The sequence below is a fragment of the Petromyzon marinus genome, chromosome 9, assembly GCF_048934315.1.
Source record: "Petromyzon marinus isolate PM22_M1 ecotype Great Lakes invasive population chromosome 9, UKy_Petmar_22M1.pri1.0, whole genome shotgun sequence".
NCBI classification, from domain to species: Eukaryota; Metazoa; Chordata; class Hyperoartia; order Petromyzontiformes; family Petromyzontidae; genus Petromyzon; species Petromyzon marinus.
The window spans coordinates 15,597,161-15,615,104 of NC_133675.1; the positions used below are offsets into that span (position 1 = coordinate 15,597,161).

Below are 17,944 nucleotides of genomic sequence, written 5' to 3' on the forward strand. Positions count from 1 at the left end.
GCGCTGTACATCAGAGGTAAGAAAAAAATGTCATAACAATAAAACACTGACACACCAGTAATAGCCCAATCACAATACAACGTAGCCCCTGTGTAACATTAAGCAGTCCCAGCTATGTGGTGGCTGCGGAGGGGTTATGGCGGGGTGAACGGCCGTTGGAGCACTGAGCCACAAAAGTGGGGACACCTGAGTTCGAATCCCGCTGTCATCCCTTCTCTCAAGTCGAGAGTTAATTGCTTCAGCACAGTCGCCAAATGGCTACTCAAACATTGCACGTCATTTACAATTGAGTTTTTTTTTTTTTACTTATGTCAGCTCAATCCGACTGAGGGCTGACACCAGTAACCAGATTGGTTTACTGACAAACCATTGCTTAACTTGTGCGAAGCAGTCCTGTGTGGTGTAGGTAGAGGGGCACGGGGGAGTGCTGAAGTTATCGTGGTGTCATCCTCCTGCCTGAAGGAGTTCCAAAAGTTTGTTTTTCAACAGCACGATCGAGATATACAGGCAGTCCCCGAGATTGCTAGCTAGTTCAACTTACGAACAGCCGCACTTACGAACGAACCGCCATAAGATGTTATTGTTGTTGTAACCATCCAAATTGTGAACGTTTGGTCACGTCTTATGAACCGTACCGCGGAACTATTTTGTTCGGCGGGGCAACCCTCTGCGTGACGTGATGATTCCCAGCGTCTCGCATAATGTACAACGACAGTGCACCATTTCATTCAAGGTAAGTGAAATAAAACTGATTTCTTTCTTTTCATGTTACTTAATTTTCTGTTTTATCTACAAGACAGGATTCATTACAGTATTACATGCAAATGTTGCAATATTTCTTGTTATGAGCTTAACGGTCCTTCTCTTTATTGAACCGTAACACATTTTATAACACTGACCGTGTGTACGATTGAATATTGAGTTCCGAGATACGAGCAAATGGACTTGCGAACGTTTCTCAGGATAGGAACTCGTTCGTAAGTCGAGGACAGCCTGTAATTGTTCATTAAATAAACAAAAATAAATATATATTTTACATTACGATGCTCTTTGATCTTGATTTGTAAACGCAAAAGGAACATTTTTATCTTTCACAGATATTGGCCTTATTATTGCTGTTTTATTTTTAGGTCATTCGTTTGATTCTGAACTGTCCCCCTACATGTGACATTGCAAGTTGATCATTGCAAGTCCCTGAAAATGTAATAGAAAATTATGGTCAAATATTAAAAAAAAATATTCATTGGTTTTTAATTTAAATCAGGGATGTAATGTTCACATCCCAGGATTATCTGTAAAGCTGCAATTCTCATGCTCTGCTGTGGTCTTTAATAATATGTTTCTGACCTGTGTGCACGATCTTTTAGTGTTATCCGCTCATGTGCATAAATTTACTTATTTTTTTCAGCATTTCCCCCACACATGCCAAATGCTCATTAATTAATTGACCAAACACTGCAAAGCAGGGCTTTCCTGAAAATCTAACGTAAGATTCCCAGAGGCCATGCCGGATAAGTGGGTGACCCGGGGTATTGTCAGCATTGGGTGATGCTCATCTCTCACGGCGGATCTGAGCCAGTGATTGAAACCTTTTACATATTTCGTAAGTATGGATAGTCTTGATTTAAAGCTTTCGTGACTGCAGGGATTCATATTCTTGGTTCTTCCTACGTGCCTTTACCGAAAGAACCAAGAATATGGATAGTCTCTCCATAGTACGCCCACTGTCGACTTCCCCCAAAGTGGTCTTCGTTTTATCCACCCTGGTGGAATGATGGGATGAGTCCACTTGCGAATCGAATTCTGAAATACACGTATCCGATTGTTACAATGCCACCTGGCTGTGTTGGTGAATAGGACAGGGTAGGCAAATGGAACTTTTCCAAGGTGATAATCAATTTCATTGACTGAAGAGGGATATGTGTGTCTTTGTGTTTGTGTGCTGCGTATGCACACCTTGAAAATGCGAGTGTCGATTTATTGAGATGGCACCATGTCATATTTTGTGAGTTTGTATTCTGTCCCCAGGTCCCCTGTGCAGGAAACACAAAATTATATCTTCAATATAGTTTTTAGCTCAAAAACCAAGTGGCAACAGATCCGGTATTAAAGCATCCATCTTAGTGAGTGGGGCCTAACGCACAGCTGTGCCGTGTGCAAAATCACGCTTGATTTATCACCGGCATGTGGCCCAAATGAAATGGCAAAAAAATAAATAAAGTCCCCACCTAGTTATGTTTTTTTTGCCGGCACCACGATGCGGAAATGTATTAAATATACGAGAGACAGCCTTTTGGAAGGTTGCCTATATACTTTGCTTTTCAGTGTCTAACCGACCAACTGTAGCCAATGTTTGTTTCAAAGAAAATGTCTTTTCAGTTCAACAAATTGTCACTTTAAGATGACGTTTCCTTACTTCCCATCAACGTTCATTTGGCAGGAACAGTGTTCTGCCTGCACTAATGCAATTAGTTTGCTTATACGCTCTTAGTTTTTCATCAGGCGTTAAGATGGCACTCTTAGCACTGTGACATTTGTCATTGTGAGACATTAGTGGTCATGTTGTACGCCAGTCACCTTTTAAAATGATAATCAAGGACCCTATTAAAATTAAGAGTTAAATCATTGTCTCTCCATCCACAGAAGCGTGAAGTGATGCTCACTCCCATTGTTGGCCTTGGACCAGTTGTGGAGATTCCACATTCCCATGGCAGGCATCAGCTTCTCACTAAATTAAATAACCATTGGGCAGGACCATTTGACCCGGGAGAGAAGATGGGCCAAGTCGTTCAAGGGCCTTAGATTTGAACCTGGATTTGAACCTTGGATGTTTTTTTTATTTGAACCTTGGATGTTTTTTTTTATTTGAACCTTGGATTTGAACCTGCGACGTTCTGACTGCAAGTCGAGCATTTTATCCACAGTCCCACCAGACTAAATGCTTCCTTTCCACTCTCCATTCACTCACTTCCTAAGCACACTCTTTTTGAGGGCCATGTTTCCCACAAACACCCCTCCCCATCCTGCCACCCTGAAATCCACAAAGCCCTGCGGTAAACCATTGATAATGCGTGAGGTTCAGCCAATGCTTGGGGCAACAAAGCGACGCACAGAAGCGCACCATGAAAACATAATTACACGACATGCGGTGTGCGGCTGAACCCACATCCGTCGTTGATAAACCCTTCCAAAATGCTCCCCGGTCACGAGCATGTATCCCTGCTTGTGACACATTAGCCCCCCGCGGCGGCCTTGGCTTGACGGCGCCCTGCGGCTCACTTGTATCGCTGCTGTCATCTCTGGCGTCGTGAAAGGTGTCCCGCCCATTAAACGGTGAAATGACATGCTTCGGCTATGTGGAAGTGGAAAACAGGTTGATCTGGCGGACGAGTCGCTGGAGGCGGTGATGCATTTTATTCGTGCCAAATCGTTACCGTTGTGCCGCAGTGCAGGTTGGAGGTGACTTGCATGGAAAATGCGTTTTTTTTTGCGTTTAGGTTTTGTTTTGTATTCTGTAAATTTGATACACAATTCAGTGATTGTCAATTGCATACATTTTAAAGTCAAGTCACATTGTTTCCCTCGGCAAATGAGAGTCGCCTATTGTTAATCACTCTTGAGCCATTGGTAGAAATTCCTCAATCCCGTGGTGTAGCCACTCTCTCCATATGTTGACTTGACAAAGGTGAATTGAGTTCTCTACCACAGTGCCACCTGACCGGGATGGTAAACCACAAAAGTGGATCTGGTTGGACAGATTTGAGCTTCAGCACCAGTACATAATTTAAGCTCTTGATCCTGTGGGATTTGAATTTTTAATGTTCTTTTCAGACGCATACATCTGAGTCGGATTCACCCGGTGGCTGTACTTTGTCTGCAAATATCACGAATTATGAAGTCGTTCTGGGGAGTGTGATGAAGGTGGTAATAAGGACTTAAGTTAAACATTTGTAGCAGAAAAGTGGTCTGGGGCATATTGGCAACACCGCAGAACATCAAGAACAATTTATGGAAGCTTACCACTCTTGATATGCATGAACACATTTCGCTGGGTTCAAGTAGCCACTGTATTGGGTAGTTTGATGGCTGCATGTTTACAAGTTGGATAGCCCCAATGACTATGATGTATATCAATCCTTTCACCCTCAAAACGCTGCAGTAAGATGATTTTATTCACGCTCAGATCTCACTCTTGTCTCGGCTCCGCTCATTGTCCCACCAGCGTTGACAAAAGCGCTACGTTGATTATGTCATGGAGAGATTGTTTATAACCATAGGGACGTGGAATTGCCACTGCTGGCTTAGGGCTGCCAAAGGGTATGAGCGATGCTCCACGCTCGTTGGAGCATGGAGACACCGGGACTTTGTACAGCACCGCGATGCGCCGTCAACTCAGCGGACAGCGCCATGGGGGAAATCTGAAACGAGGCCGACGATTTTACTCCTCGCCGATCTTGGCCAAGATTGCTGGGGCACTTCCTAAGCCGGGCGGTCCTGCGACCGCCCGCTCGAGGGGCGGTGTCTCCCGCGAGCGCCAGCGACCGTGGTAAATCACCTGTTTGTCTGATGAATAAATGTAATCAGTGCGGCGCGGAGTAATTGGATTGAAAAGCCATCCGTCACCTGTGACGGCAGAATGCACCGTAAGCTGCCGGAGAGTTACTGCCCGATGCGCGCCGGGTCTTGTATGAGCGGCTGATTTATGACGGCGATGCACGCGCAAATATTAACCGTGCCTGCGCTTGACCGGGTGACTCGCCAAACAAAGTGCCGTGAGGACGTTTACGCTCGCAGTGTCTTATATCTGCCGAGCGGCTCTGTGGTTAGAGCACTTGACTCCTAATGGGAAGGTGGCAAGCAAATCCCAGGTTGGGGGTCAACTCAACCCATCATCGCGATTTTTTTCTTGGGTGATAAGAAACCCGACCGTTAGCTATGAATAGACTGGTCTCAACCATAGGAATGTGGAATTTTGACTTTTGCAGTGGCCAATGTTCGGTTGACCCAGGAGTCACTTTGACTTGACTTTTGAATGTCTCGATGTATTTTGTTGTGGTGGACTTTGGCGTGTAATTTAGTTATAAACAAACAAGGTATTTGTTTTTTACCGCATCAGAATAAAGCAAATTACCATATTGGCCTGTCAGCTTCTGAACCTTCTCTACCCATATTTTCCTACAGCATTTCTTCAACTAGTTGAACTCTGGGCCAATTTTGACTTTCCGAGTCTCGTCAGCAGGGTGCAAACCAAGATCGAGTGTTGCCCGTGTGTCCGCGGGATGGTGCCGATGCGAGGTGGTGCACACACACGTACATCTCGGTCGGAGACTAATTTCTTTAGAGCTGCTTTTCGTGTGTAGTTTGTTGTCCTTCCCCGGCACCTCTGATTGGCACGGTTGGCCACGTACGGTGCGAAAGAAGTTCAACATGCGTACGTGCACGGTGCGTCGCCGCAGGTCAGATTTAGAATGCAAGGCGCGTCGCAAATAAAGAAGTGCGTAACCCATGCACGGGCGAGTGACCTGTGAGTGCTGCTCATTAAGGCCACGTCGTTAAAGGTGGTGGACGGTGCAAGACCGATGGCTGTTATTAGTCACTGGCTTTCGCGGGATTGAGGGAGTGGCTGGAGTCACGGGTTCTCGGGATCGGTGGACGTGCCCAGAGAAACAACAGCGGCGGCAGAGGCTCTAGGTGCGTGCCCTGTTGCCTCGCTCATTCTGGGTTGTAGGAAGTGCAGCAGAGACAAGTGCATTGGGAGGTAGCTGGGCAGCAGAGCTTGGCAGTCCTCTGCTATTAATGGAATTGGTAAAAAAAATAAAGCAGTGCTGGTGCATTGATCTTGCCTGGTGGTTCTGAGGTTGTCATTATTTGGGGACAGTTGCTTCTGTAAAGCAGCTGTTACATTGTTTTTTGGATGATCAATATTAGGACAATATTCATCATTGGAATGTGTAGCGATACCGATCGAGGATGGTGCTGTGGTTGTGGCCTCCGTTTGATCCGTCGACCCAGTCTCCAGCGTTTTGACTCGGACATTGTCACGTCATTAGCGTGTGCGTGCTTATTTGACTTGAAAACCCTTTAAATGTGAGAATTGAGCTTGGAGTTGCTACTGAAAACTAATATCAGTGGCACAACATTTACTGAGAAGTAACATTTTTCAATATTGTTAATTTAATGAACTTTTTCCCATCTTGTGTTGTTTACATGTTAGTTACATGTGTGTGTGTGTGTATGGGGAACGGCACTGAAGTGGCTAATGCGCCGTACGACGAACCCCGTGACCCGGGTCTGATTCCCGCTCACGACCAACAGTGACGATTATCCGAACTGGTCCTGGGCACCCCCTAGGTCGACTCGACCTCAAATGAGTACCTGGTGTGGGTATGTAACCATCCGCACTGTGGCGACACCGGTGGTTGGGTTTAGCCTGCTTCTCGTCACACCGTCCCCTCGGGTGCTACACCTGGCTGTTGTAATCGGTGCTCGCTCACGTAAGTTGCCGCCTACGGTTCCGTATAGCTAAAAGGGGAATTAATTTCTCTGCGTGTAGTCTCGTGTATCGCTGTGTCCACTTGGCTGGCTGTTTGCGGTCGTCATCAAAGGCTCGCCATCTCTCCGCTGTGCACTGAAATGCTTCGGATTTCATCTTCCGTGCTGAGTTCTGATCGATCGGTGAGGTGTGTGCCCTTGATGAAAAGTGAAGACAATAACGACTCTCCCAAATTAATCACCCAAGAGATTCCAAACCTAGTCTTACTAACGCGAACAAATGTATTAATCAGTAAGGTTCGTTATTTTAATCGAGGTGAGAGACCCAAGGGTGGCTAATATGTTGTCCCATGGTCCGGGCATTTGTATAGTAAACATACAACAGCTTAACAATACGAGGAAAGTTGTAATCATGTTTAATATAAATGTTCCCGTCAAATTAACACTAATTTAATCACGATAATGCAAGATGAATGGTCATTCGTTATATATGCATTTCTTGATAAGGTACAAAATATTACAAAAATAATTAAAAACCCCCTCTGTTGGTTACTTGTGTTTCTACCTCATAAGCACCAACAGCATAGACCTATATATATGCATAACCATAAAACCAAAGGTTTATCTTGGACCCAAAACAAGACTGATAGCAGTGTGTGCGTCCCGTTGCTTGAGCCTTGCCACCTTCTGCCTCCCCAGCCTCTCCTTGCACTCACAGAGGCTTGGGATGGGTTTTTTGGGCCAACTCCTGGCCACAAAGTTCCCATGCTGTGTATCGGTTAAATCGGCGGTACAGCTGGAGCTGGCACTGCCGAGATGCTGCGTGAGAGTTTGAAGTTGCAGTTGGCTCTTCTGCTTAACGATGGAGACTAATTAATTGTTTTCACTGTTTTCTGTTTTGACCGCGGTTCAAGGCTTTGATCAGATTTTTAACCCCTTTTTGTCGTGTGCCATCCCTAAGCTTGTCTGTCCAACACATCCTCTGTCTTCCTCTTTCTCAATCCTTGCGGTGTGCTATGTTTTGCGGTGTGTTATCTTTTGTGGTGTGGTATGTTTTGCCACGTGTGGCGTCCTTTGAAGGGCAACTGATAGTGTGTCCAATGCTTTTCGGTCATCTTTCATAAATCTTCTGTAGTCGTAGTAGTAGTGTTATTTTTTGCTCTTGGTTTTCTTTTCATTTTTATTTTTGTTCTCTTGCCTTTGTCACACTCCAGCAAAAGTGTGACCCATGTCTCGTGTGCTGCTAGTTTCATTTTAATCTCACTGTCTTGAGTCCTTGTAGATCTTGTGATGTATTCTAAATGCAGCAGCAGCAGCTCCTTCGATATAGTTTTGTCGTCGTTGTAATGCCCATTTTTCGGGAGTAGTCCTCCTAAAGTACAGAGTTTTATGTTTATGCTCATGTCATCTTCTCTGACTTGGATATTACCTCTTCCCCATGTCCCTTCCAATAGATATGTTTTTTTTCTCCCAAATTGATCTTCATTTCAGATGTTCCGCTTTCCCGGTCTGCCTTCTTGGTTGTTCTCTGCAGACCGTTTTTGGACATTGCTATGAGCCCAATATCATCCCACACTCCAAGCTTACTCCATCCCCCTGCTGTCCAGCGTGTGACGACCGTTGCATCTCTGTGTTCGAGTCATTGCAGCATCTCACGTGTACAGTGGAACAAGTCTGGTGACAGTGCGCGTGTTGTCTCACTCATACATCCTTGTCTCATTCCATTCCATCAGCCTTCTTGGCTTTGTTCGCTGAACTCATCAACTTGCCTTAGATGTTTTATGTTTTCTTGATCAACTCTTTTGGGGATGCCATACATTTTCTAAACTTGCCATATCCTTCTGCCAGATTCTATCAAAAGCCTTTTTGAAGTATATGAAGTTCAGTCACCTATGATTAGATCACGTTCTCTGGGCTATTGAGTCGATGATCTGAGCCAATTTACCAATGAATATATGATGGGCAAGCATCTATCCATCACACAGTACATCTCCCTAATTGGATGTCGAAAACAAGCATAAAAACAAACGCGTTTCTCTTGGCAAGGACAATTTTTTTTAAAAATAACATCAAATACAAACCAGTCGGGACCAAAATCTTTTGGAAGATTGACTCCGGTTTTTTTGGTAGAATCGTCTGGACGTTGGGTTCCTCATTGGCTTATATTTAAATCTGGTACGCATGACGTCATCGTCCATTGTATAACGCCGCTGGCTTCTCCGTGCACACATCACCCTCTAGGGCTGTGTGACGCCGTGATGACGTCATCAATAATAACTCGAATCCAAACGGGCGCGGTGAAGCTATATCCTATGCGGACAGTGTTAGTCAACAATATCAAAATGTTTTTTTTATATTTCGGATTATTCCAGTTGTAATGAATACAAATTTAGTTTGATTGCCATTTAACAAACACATTACACTGCACAAGCGCGCACCCCATTGTGGTGGGTGAGAAAGCCTTTTTCGAGTGACATCATAAGTGGTTTGTAATGGCGTCTTGCAGGGGCTGGTCTTCGGCACGATGCGACGATACGTTGCTTGCTTGAGAGTTCTCCATAAACATTTCTGGGGTCTTATCATGATGCGGGTAGTAAAGTCAGAATAAAGCGTGGCTGGGATAAAACCGCCAATGGGCAATAGCCCAAAGTGTTTGCCTGTTCATGCGGGCAAGCGGCGCAGACTTCATCGGCGTTGGCAACTTCAGATTGGCGGTGGCTTCGAGCTCGGGGAATTGAAGTGGCACCTCATAACCATTGACCCCGCAAAATAAGTCGGCACATGCATTTGTTTTTCCCGCTTGATTTTGCAAATTTATTGTTGTGAGAATTGAAAAACATTTGACAATCGCCGTGCAGCAATCTCATTGCAGAGTCCAAAAATGCACCCTCTGTTGGGTAAAGGGTAACAAAGTCACTTGAAGGATGTCTCAGGAGAACTTGCTGCCAAAAACCTCTTCCGCGGGCCGTTCCCTTAACACGTGCTGCTCGCTGGGGTTTCCGCCATTTTGTTCTGAGAGCTCAAATGGCATGGAACAAAAATATAATGAAGAGGGACATCCCCGAAATTCCACATTCCCATGACAGGCGCCCGTAGATCCAAATAACAACCACTGCCACCATAAAGTGGTGATCGCGTTGTCACCGCCAAGAGGATTACAGGCCGAGCGAAACCCTCCGCTGGAATTTGCACTCGGCCTTCCTCGCGGTCGAGCCGAGCACCGGAGCGCCATCGCCACCCGGCCGTGCTCGTCGTCCCAGGTCCACGGCTTAGCCGCAAATTTCTCGATAGTCAAAGCGGAATTCCAGTCGCGTCAATCGCCCGCACGCGTACGTTGCGGGCGCGCCATTGTGCGCGCTGCCGCGTTCGTAAAGAGGCCAGCAGGGGCGTGGGCAGGTGCCGAAGGTATTTGCAGCCGGTCGATTTCACCCCCCTTACCCCGTGGGGGGGTTTTCGGTGATGAATTTGCCTGCTTGATTGTCCAATAACCTCGTGAAAAATTGACCCCCACGGTCCCTTGAGTCTGTGCTCGCGGCTCTGCAGCCGTCGGGTGCGGCGAGATGAAGGTGGCCTGCGGCGCTCCGACGCCGGCGTGCCAGGCTCGATTCTGAATCCTCGCAGGGTCCGGAGCGGCCGGAATGAATGCCTATTGCAGCCCCCACCTCCCCCCCCCAGCTAGGCTGATGCAAACCACCCGTGCTGGATATTCAAGCATGTCACCCAGTAGAGCAAGTAGGCTTCCTCCCCAGCTGCGTGGAGTTATCGCCTCACTTGTGTTATCCCTTTGCATTGTCCAGGTTTTATTCAGGCTACTTTAGGCTCTTCCCTCTTCCCAAAGAACGGATAAGGATTTGGCCAGACTTCCTGAAGCAAAAAATCAAAGCCCCCCCCCTCCTCCCTTCTCAAGAGAGCGCACTGCTCATGCCTGTTGGTGCCCACACGTCATGCTTATGTCAGAGGCCAGTCTCCTCATTGGACAACCACAGAGAGAGCACGATTGAGACCCAGGCTTGAAGCCGAGTGAAGTTTTCCCGGTGACACAACCGCAGAGTTTTGGCGGTGACACGGCCGAGCGGTAACTCGATTTGCCGTTTGTTGCAGAGTCCCACGGTTCCAATCCAGCGGCCACCAGGATTAATCCGGCGTGCGTGTTAACAGCACAAACGCCACACGCCGGTCTGCTTCACCGTGGACGTTAACGATCCCGCGGTGTCATTCGCAAGAGTAGGCCATTGCGTGCCAGGGGTCACGGTCCAAATAAAAAAACAAATACCCGCAAGTTGCTAATTTGGAATATACACAGCACCGCAATCGTCACACGACTGCTTCTAAAACTTGGCAGGAACCCAGGCTCGGTGAGGCTTTCCGCGGTAAACAAACACGATCAAATCTAATTAGTTTTAAGTCAAAATATAATTATTGTTTCGCAAAAGAACACTCGGCCGTCGTGTGAGACAAAGGCAGCAGCTGGGCAAAGTGCTGCGTACCTCTGCCTGTAGCAGATTTTTGCTTTACCAGTCAGTATATTAAGTATATTGGAGAGATCTTTGTACGTGTACAGAAAAAGTAACGCGATAATAAATACTTAGTTTTAATTGCAACAACTGTGCCACAACCCTGCCTATGCATGAATTTGGAAGCCTATAACTCTGCCCTGAGCTGGTCTCTCTTAGGTGTTACTCAGCCCAAAATTGAGTGCCAAGGTGGTAGTTTGTCATATCTCACAAAAGGCATGTACGATGATGAGAGCAACACCGCCCCCTCATGCGACTGGGCACATAATGATGATTTGACACGTCTGTCTGTGCGTGTGCCATCTGTGATCCCCGCAGATCTTCATAATAGGACTCATCGCAGATCGCAAGTTCCAGCATTTTCACCCCGTGCTGGAGGCCTACATCTCGCAGCACTTCAGCGCCACGCTGGCCTACGCGTAAGTATGCACGGGCACGAACGCACACACATGCTGATCTATACACATACACAAGCACGCACACCCATACTACAACAAACGTCATTTGCCACTAAGTGGCGGTGACATTACCGCGGCACTTGTGTTAGGCTATGTGCACTCTGAGGCCACGTGAAATGTTCAAAGCTCACAAGCAGGAGGTCACGGGACATATCCGGGTGCCATAGGTTGCTGAGATGACTAGAAAATGCACCAACTTGCTGTGTTTTAGCTGCACGGTGCTCCGCTCGTTGTTGTTGGAGGGCGACTGCCTTCAACTGCCCAGTAGGGTCCAGTGGCAATGTTTACACACCGCACCAGGTACTCATTTGAGGCTGAGTCTACCTAGGGCAGGCCCAGAGCCGGTTCAGATAATCGTCACTGTTGTTGGGCGTGAGCGGGAATGGAACTCGAGTCGCCAGGTTCATAGCGCAGCGTAGCGCTAACCGCTACACCACCACTGGCACACACGCACACACGCATGCATGAGCACACTGTCTTTGATTTTAAAACAACAAGACCAGACGCCATTCGGCACTAAGTGATGGTGACATCACCGTGGCATATGTAGCAGGCTTGGTGCACTTTGTAATTTGGAGTAGCAAGGGCTCGCCCATAGGGTGGCATAGGGTATTCCCCAGGTGCCATGAGTTAACAGAGCATGGTGAATTGCCCATGTACCATTATGCCAACCCGCTGCATCTTTTCTGCTAGACACTGGCTTGTTGTGAGTTTTGCGCCCTGTTGTTGCTGGAAGACAGCTCTGCCAGCTGTCCACTAGCGCCATGAGAACGATTGTTTGAGGGCACTTCATGAATTTAAATTATTATATTATTATTACTAGCATCTCTCACAAACTTCCTGCGCACACAAACAGGCTGATCCTGAAATTGCCGGTACCACTTCTTAGCAAGTTCACCCAGCACCAAATCCTCCTGTGCAATATCCAATCCGCTCATCTGTTTGCAAGCTCATGTCATGGCTATTTAGCTCCCTTTTTCTGTCCGCAATCTCAGCTGAGAGCCGTAGAGAGCTCAGGTCAGAGCTGTAGAGAGTCTGCATTGATGTTAACACATGCACATGCCTCTTTAATATGCACATGCCACAACATTGATCGGCCTCTGTGGAAGAAATTCGTGAAGGACGCTGCTGGGCATTTTGAGAAAGTCATGGTCCAATGACGATGGAGGGCAGAGGAGCGACGCTCACAAAGAGCAAAGCGCTGGGCAGCTAAAACGTTGGCGCATTGGGGAGCACAGTTGGTGTATCTGTCAGTCATCACAGTCGGTTAATCCACTTCACGTGATCTCAAATTGGAGCTAGCCTGGCGCACTCGGTCTGGCGACGTCGCCGTAACTTAGGGGCGAAGTGGTGGCCGTTGTTGTATGAAATTAGTTGCAATGGAATATTGATCAGCTCTTGTGAGCGTTAGCCTTGATGAATTTTCAAATCTTGTGCTCTGAATACATTTTGAACTGTTTCGCTAAACATATAAGCATACAGGCGGATGTTAGCTCAGATGCGCGCATGCAAATGACTGAGACACAAACTAATTAAGTCCTCTGTGTGTTTTTTTATTGGTAATTAAAATGTGAAATGAACTAATTAGTTGATCTCCAGTAGTAATTTGATGCATTGTTGCTGCTGCGCATGGCTACGTGATAATCAACAACATGCATTTGTGCAAGCAGGACCGGGTGTGCACTAGTTTTTCAATTTAACATTAAAGCAAAGCTGGAATTCAGCTGTAAAACTCACAATTAATCACGGCGGTTTGCAACCCGAGGTCACAGACTTCTTAGGTCCCGGTTTGTTTGTGCTTTGTAAAATAGAAACACACGCAACAATTACCACGTTCATAAAAATAACAACAGTAACAACAACAACAATTCTCGATATTGTCTCCACGTTTAAAGCAACTCTCCGGGAGCTGTTATTGGTTGGTAGCAAATTTTTAAAATGCAACAATGTGGACGGAAACAAAGAGAACAATGAAACTAAACAAACCCCCTTTCTCAACAATAAAATAACAACAAATATTAATCACTCGTTTTGAAAAAGTTTGTGAAGGGGGAAAAAAAACGAGCCTCTGGATTTTCTGTGTGCACAGCAGAAGCGTGTTCCATGACACGAAGGATAATGACTCAGGTGGAAGGTCTCTGTTTGCGCTTGTAAACTTCCACCAATGCAACCCACCATTTCAGTCGTAGGCTCATTCGTCACAACAATAAATAACAGTTTATATCAGCAGGTTTTTATTTACATCTCTTGAAGCAACTTAAAGTCCAAAGCGGTCATTACCGACTTAAATTCAAGGTTTAGAGACAATCCGTGGTGTAGGCCGCGATGGTACATTTTGTCGTCGATTTTCCAGTTCGAACGCAAATTCGTGACGCCCGTGTTAGAACGCCTGCGTGTACAGGCGCACCTGTGGCCCTCGGTGCTTCGCCCGCCCTGTGTGTGCCTGTTCGCCACTCGGCATGAAAACACATTCCTGGCAGCAATGCCAACTGTGCTTGGAAGGTCATTGCACAGTTCCAAAAGGTCCATTCAATGTTTCACGATTATTGGGTTTAATCGGTTAAAGGTGCAGCCCCTGAGATCGCCTGATCACGCAAATGTTGGTGGAAGGGACACCACTGGAGAATAACTACAGAGAGCTCCTCCTAGAGGTTATTTGGCCTACTCTTCCATTATGGCCAGACGTTCTTGGAAGAGGATGGGATGCCCACACTTTACCCCATCAAACGCGACCGACCGATTGGCTAACTGTGGTGAACCCATTTGTACAGCTGAGTTGGTCGGCAGAGGCGGGAGGATTTAAGAAACTTACCCCATTGTTTCAACTGCCATGCCAGGTGATGGAACCGAAGACTTTCGATTTCCATGTCCAGTGTGGTGACCATTAACACCACGGGTAGCGAGCCGTTCGTCTCTGATGTCGCAAGTTGCTCACTGCTTGAAGGCCAAGTGCATTCCTTGAATAGCTTGAATAAACCACACATTTCAACTGGTATTGGCCAAACATCCTAAATGCTTAAACATGACCTGCAAATCACTCAATTGGCATGACACCAACATCTCGCTTCATCTGCAGGGCCCTCCTATAAAGGAGCCTTGAGACTCTGAGACTTTCCTGGGTAAAGAAGCAAAATAAAGTGATCTTTTTTTTTGGCACCAACCGTGCTCGTATGCGCTTGCATGCGCTTGTGTTCTTTCCCCGTATGATCACCCAGCTCCCGATTACAAACTGGAGAGTATCTCAACGACGTCATACAAAAATGCAGTAAACGGAACGTCAGTAATTTGAAATCGGGAATCGGCAACGTTTCTGACACAGGCATCCTAGTCGGCACGCACAGATCGGTGACCCAAGGGGAAGACCTAAAGCCAGATGGTTGACCTTGGAGGTCAGGTGTCGACTGTGCAGCATTGGGCCGGGACTAAGGAAGTGACGGAGCGGTGGCATTGGTGCTATTGGCCACGATGACCCTGTTCACCTTACCCATGAATTGACAGAGGATGGAGAGCAGCTGGCGCGGCAATGCGATTGATTCGCCGAGCTCGAGGGGGACAGTCCTGAGGTTCGCTTGGGGAGAGACGGCGGGAGGCTCAGGGCTGCATTTCTTGCTGAACTCGCCCACGTTAAAGCTGGCTGCTTGCACCCTGTTTCGTTGCGCGCGTCGGCTAATTGTGGATAATTTATCAGATATTTGGCCCGGTGCTTGGACAAAGAGTGGCCTGGCATTTTGGTATACCTACACATGTCCCACAACAAACTAACAAGGAATATGTGACTGATGTTTCATCTAATTGACCCAGAATTCTGCAATAAAGTGCAGCACATTAAAATGAAATTTTTAATTGGCTCCCCTCGTTCCAGCAAATTAGCCTGCAGTTTTTCAACACGGTCGTTTATTCCTCATTTAAATATAAGCAATCCTTGGAAAAGCTGCTATGCAGTGATTCGCTAATTATGGTCTTGCTTAAATAACCAGAGAAGTTTTCAAAACATTCTCGCGGGGTTATTGACCTTTGAAGTCTGGCTGACCTCGCAGCTTTGCCACGAACCGGCTCGGGCGCGCGCGCGTGTTCCCGTCGAGCGGTGGCGCGCGCCGGTGCCTCCATCTCGCCGCGCTCGCTGCTCGGGAGATGCCGGCGCTCGCTCGTTGAGGCGCGGCGGTGGTGTCCTCGACGCTTCCCACCCAGCGCTCTCTCTTCCATTCCCCGCGCTCGTTTTTGGCAAGGGGGACGGGAGGGGGAGCCTTGGTATTTGAGATTTGGCCCAGGCAGCTGGCGAATTAGAGCCGGCCCGAGATTTAATTGCTGCACGGTGGGATAAATAGCCATGACACCAGGGTCGGTGCCCCTACTCTTTTAACAAAGAGCACCTGGGGATTTTTAAATTAAAGTTCACGTGATGTGAAAAATTACATGAGGGAATTAAACGTGGCCCGCAGGCTGATGGAATAGGTCCCCAAAACACACTATATATTTCTTCTTTAACACAGATTAAGAGATTCCAGGTTTTGATGTCTGTTCAAGGTGGTTGAAGGTTTCGGATAGTTTGGCCGAATCCGTCGCTTTAGTCTAAGTGCTAAACTCATCTTTTTTGAGGAAAAAAAAAACCTAACTAGTTCCACATTGTCAAGAAGTAAACACTGAAAAGAATAGTCCTCATCATGAGAATGTGGACTCGGATGTGGCTCATTTTCCTCATGCTCGACACACTACCTCACTCGAACACCTACACACCACAGCGTGTGCGAATATTTCAGCGTCAATAACATGTTTGCCGCTCATATTTCAAGCAAACAACCTAATTACGTGTCTGCTTGTGCGTATGCAGAGCCGTGTTATCCTGTAACAATTGGCTATAAATTGTCTTAAGCTTCCAGTTTTCCAAAACCACATTTCCAATCATGAAGTTATATGGACACTGGATTTGTGATGGGCCCTTTTATTTATTCAGTGCAATAAATTGGTCCCTTTATACTCGGTTGCTGATGTAACAATGTGACCAAAATGCAAGTGTGCGAATGAAATGGTGCCATATGCTTGCTATGCAAAAAACATATTTTTCATTTGCTGCAATTTCCGTGGCTTAGTTGGAGATTTAATTCTTAATCCTCGGAAAGTTTTCAAAGTGGGCGGCTTACAGCTCGTCTTTGCCAGCTGCGGAAATGTCACCCGCTTGCTGGCTTCCAATTTCTTGAGCCTTGTAATTCCCGGGGATTGTGCTGGTAAAGCACCATGATCATTCTGTTTAACTCCGCCTGTCAACTCTGGCCCTTCATCTTGCCTGTCTGAATCACTCAACAGCAGCAAATCATGCTCCCCTTGTCATTTTGCCCATTCTTGTTCAATGCAAACGTGTGGCCATTGCAAAATATCTATCGGGTCAATTCAATGCGGTGGCCTTTGACCTGTTTGGAGCCTGTTGAGATTAGTTGCCTCTTTTATTTTGCGATCAAGAATTTGGAAAGCGTTGTTGTTATTCAGGGGCAGTGATTTTTTTTGTAGGTTTGTTGAGGGTCATGTTGACATTTTCAACAGAGTGGTTTCCTATGTGGTCATAGTCCTCGCCATGGGAATGTGGGGTTAGTGCTGCTGAACCAGGCCAACAGAAATCAGGAATCTGCCATGCTCATTTAAATCCGGGAGACCTTTTAACTCAGATTTTTCATATATTGAGATATGAGCTCGTAAACTGGCACTGCTATAGCGAATAATAATTTGGGTAATTAGAAATGTTCAACATCGGTCCTATTTTAGAGGCTGGCATGTGCCCTTGGAAATGTGGAATGTACACCGTTGGCAAGGGAACACCTTTAGAGATTAGCGACTCAGTCAAAGCGGAGTCGCAGCGGAGAGATGCTTTGACTCGTTACGTTTTTCCAATCATCCAATAATGACCGATAGCCTGACTCTCAATGACCATGTGAGTGGGGTGGTACATGATGATAATAATAATCGTGACCGCAGTTTTGAATTAACAGTGATGGTGCCGATGGCGATGTGCTGAGCACGGCAATGACACGCCAAGCGATGATGGCGGCCGTGAGAGCAATGAGCGATTGCGAGGATGCCCGCCGGCTCCGATGATCGAGTGCCCATGAGCCCTGTCGTGCCGTTTCAGGAAACTCACGAAGGTGCTCAAGTACTATGTGGACAACGTGCAGGCCAAGGACATCGCTGACCCTCTGCTGCGTGCCATGAAGTCCCTGGAGTACGTCTTCAAATTCATCGTGCGGTCGAGGATCCTCTTCGTGCAGTACGTACCCATTCGTGCCGGGTGCCGGGCTGTCGGTAACACCACACGCGAGCGAACACCGTTCACGTTTTGTCATTCTCGGTTTGAAGCACGAGCTTTGTTTCTTCAAATAACGCCGGACTCTTTGGGTTAGACGCTTCGCGTATCCTCGAGGGAGACCGCTCTTGACACCGGGAATGAGGAATTTCCTCCACTTCCTTAGCGCCACCAATGGAAATGAACTTCAC

General features: G+C 46.8%; 1 protein-coding gene across 2 annotated transcripts in view; it reads left to right on the forward strand.

The window, feature by feature from the left end:
* Positions 1 to 17,944, forward strand: part of LOC116940448 (dedicator of cytokinesis protein 1-like) — a 337,619-nt gene that overhangs the window by 64,223 nt on the left and 255,452 nt on the right. For both annotated transcript variants that reach the window (XM_032950283.2, XM_076065949.1), the window contains exons 21-22: positions 11,325 to 11,425; positions 17,583 to 17,717. In XM_032950283.2, the coding sequence (XP_032806174.1) occupies positions 11,325 to 11,425; positions 17,583 to 17,717 (236 nt within the window). The remainder of the gene's footprint in view (positions 1 to 11,324; positions 11,426 to 17,582; positions 17,718 to 17,944) is intronic.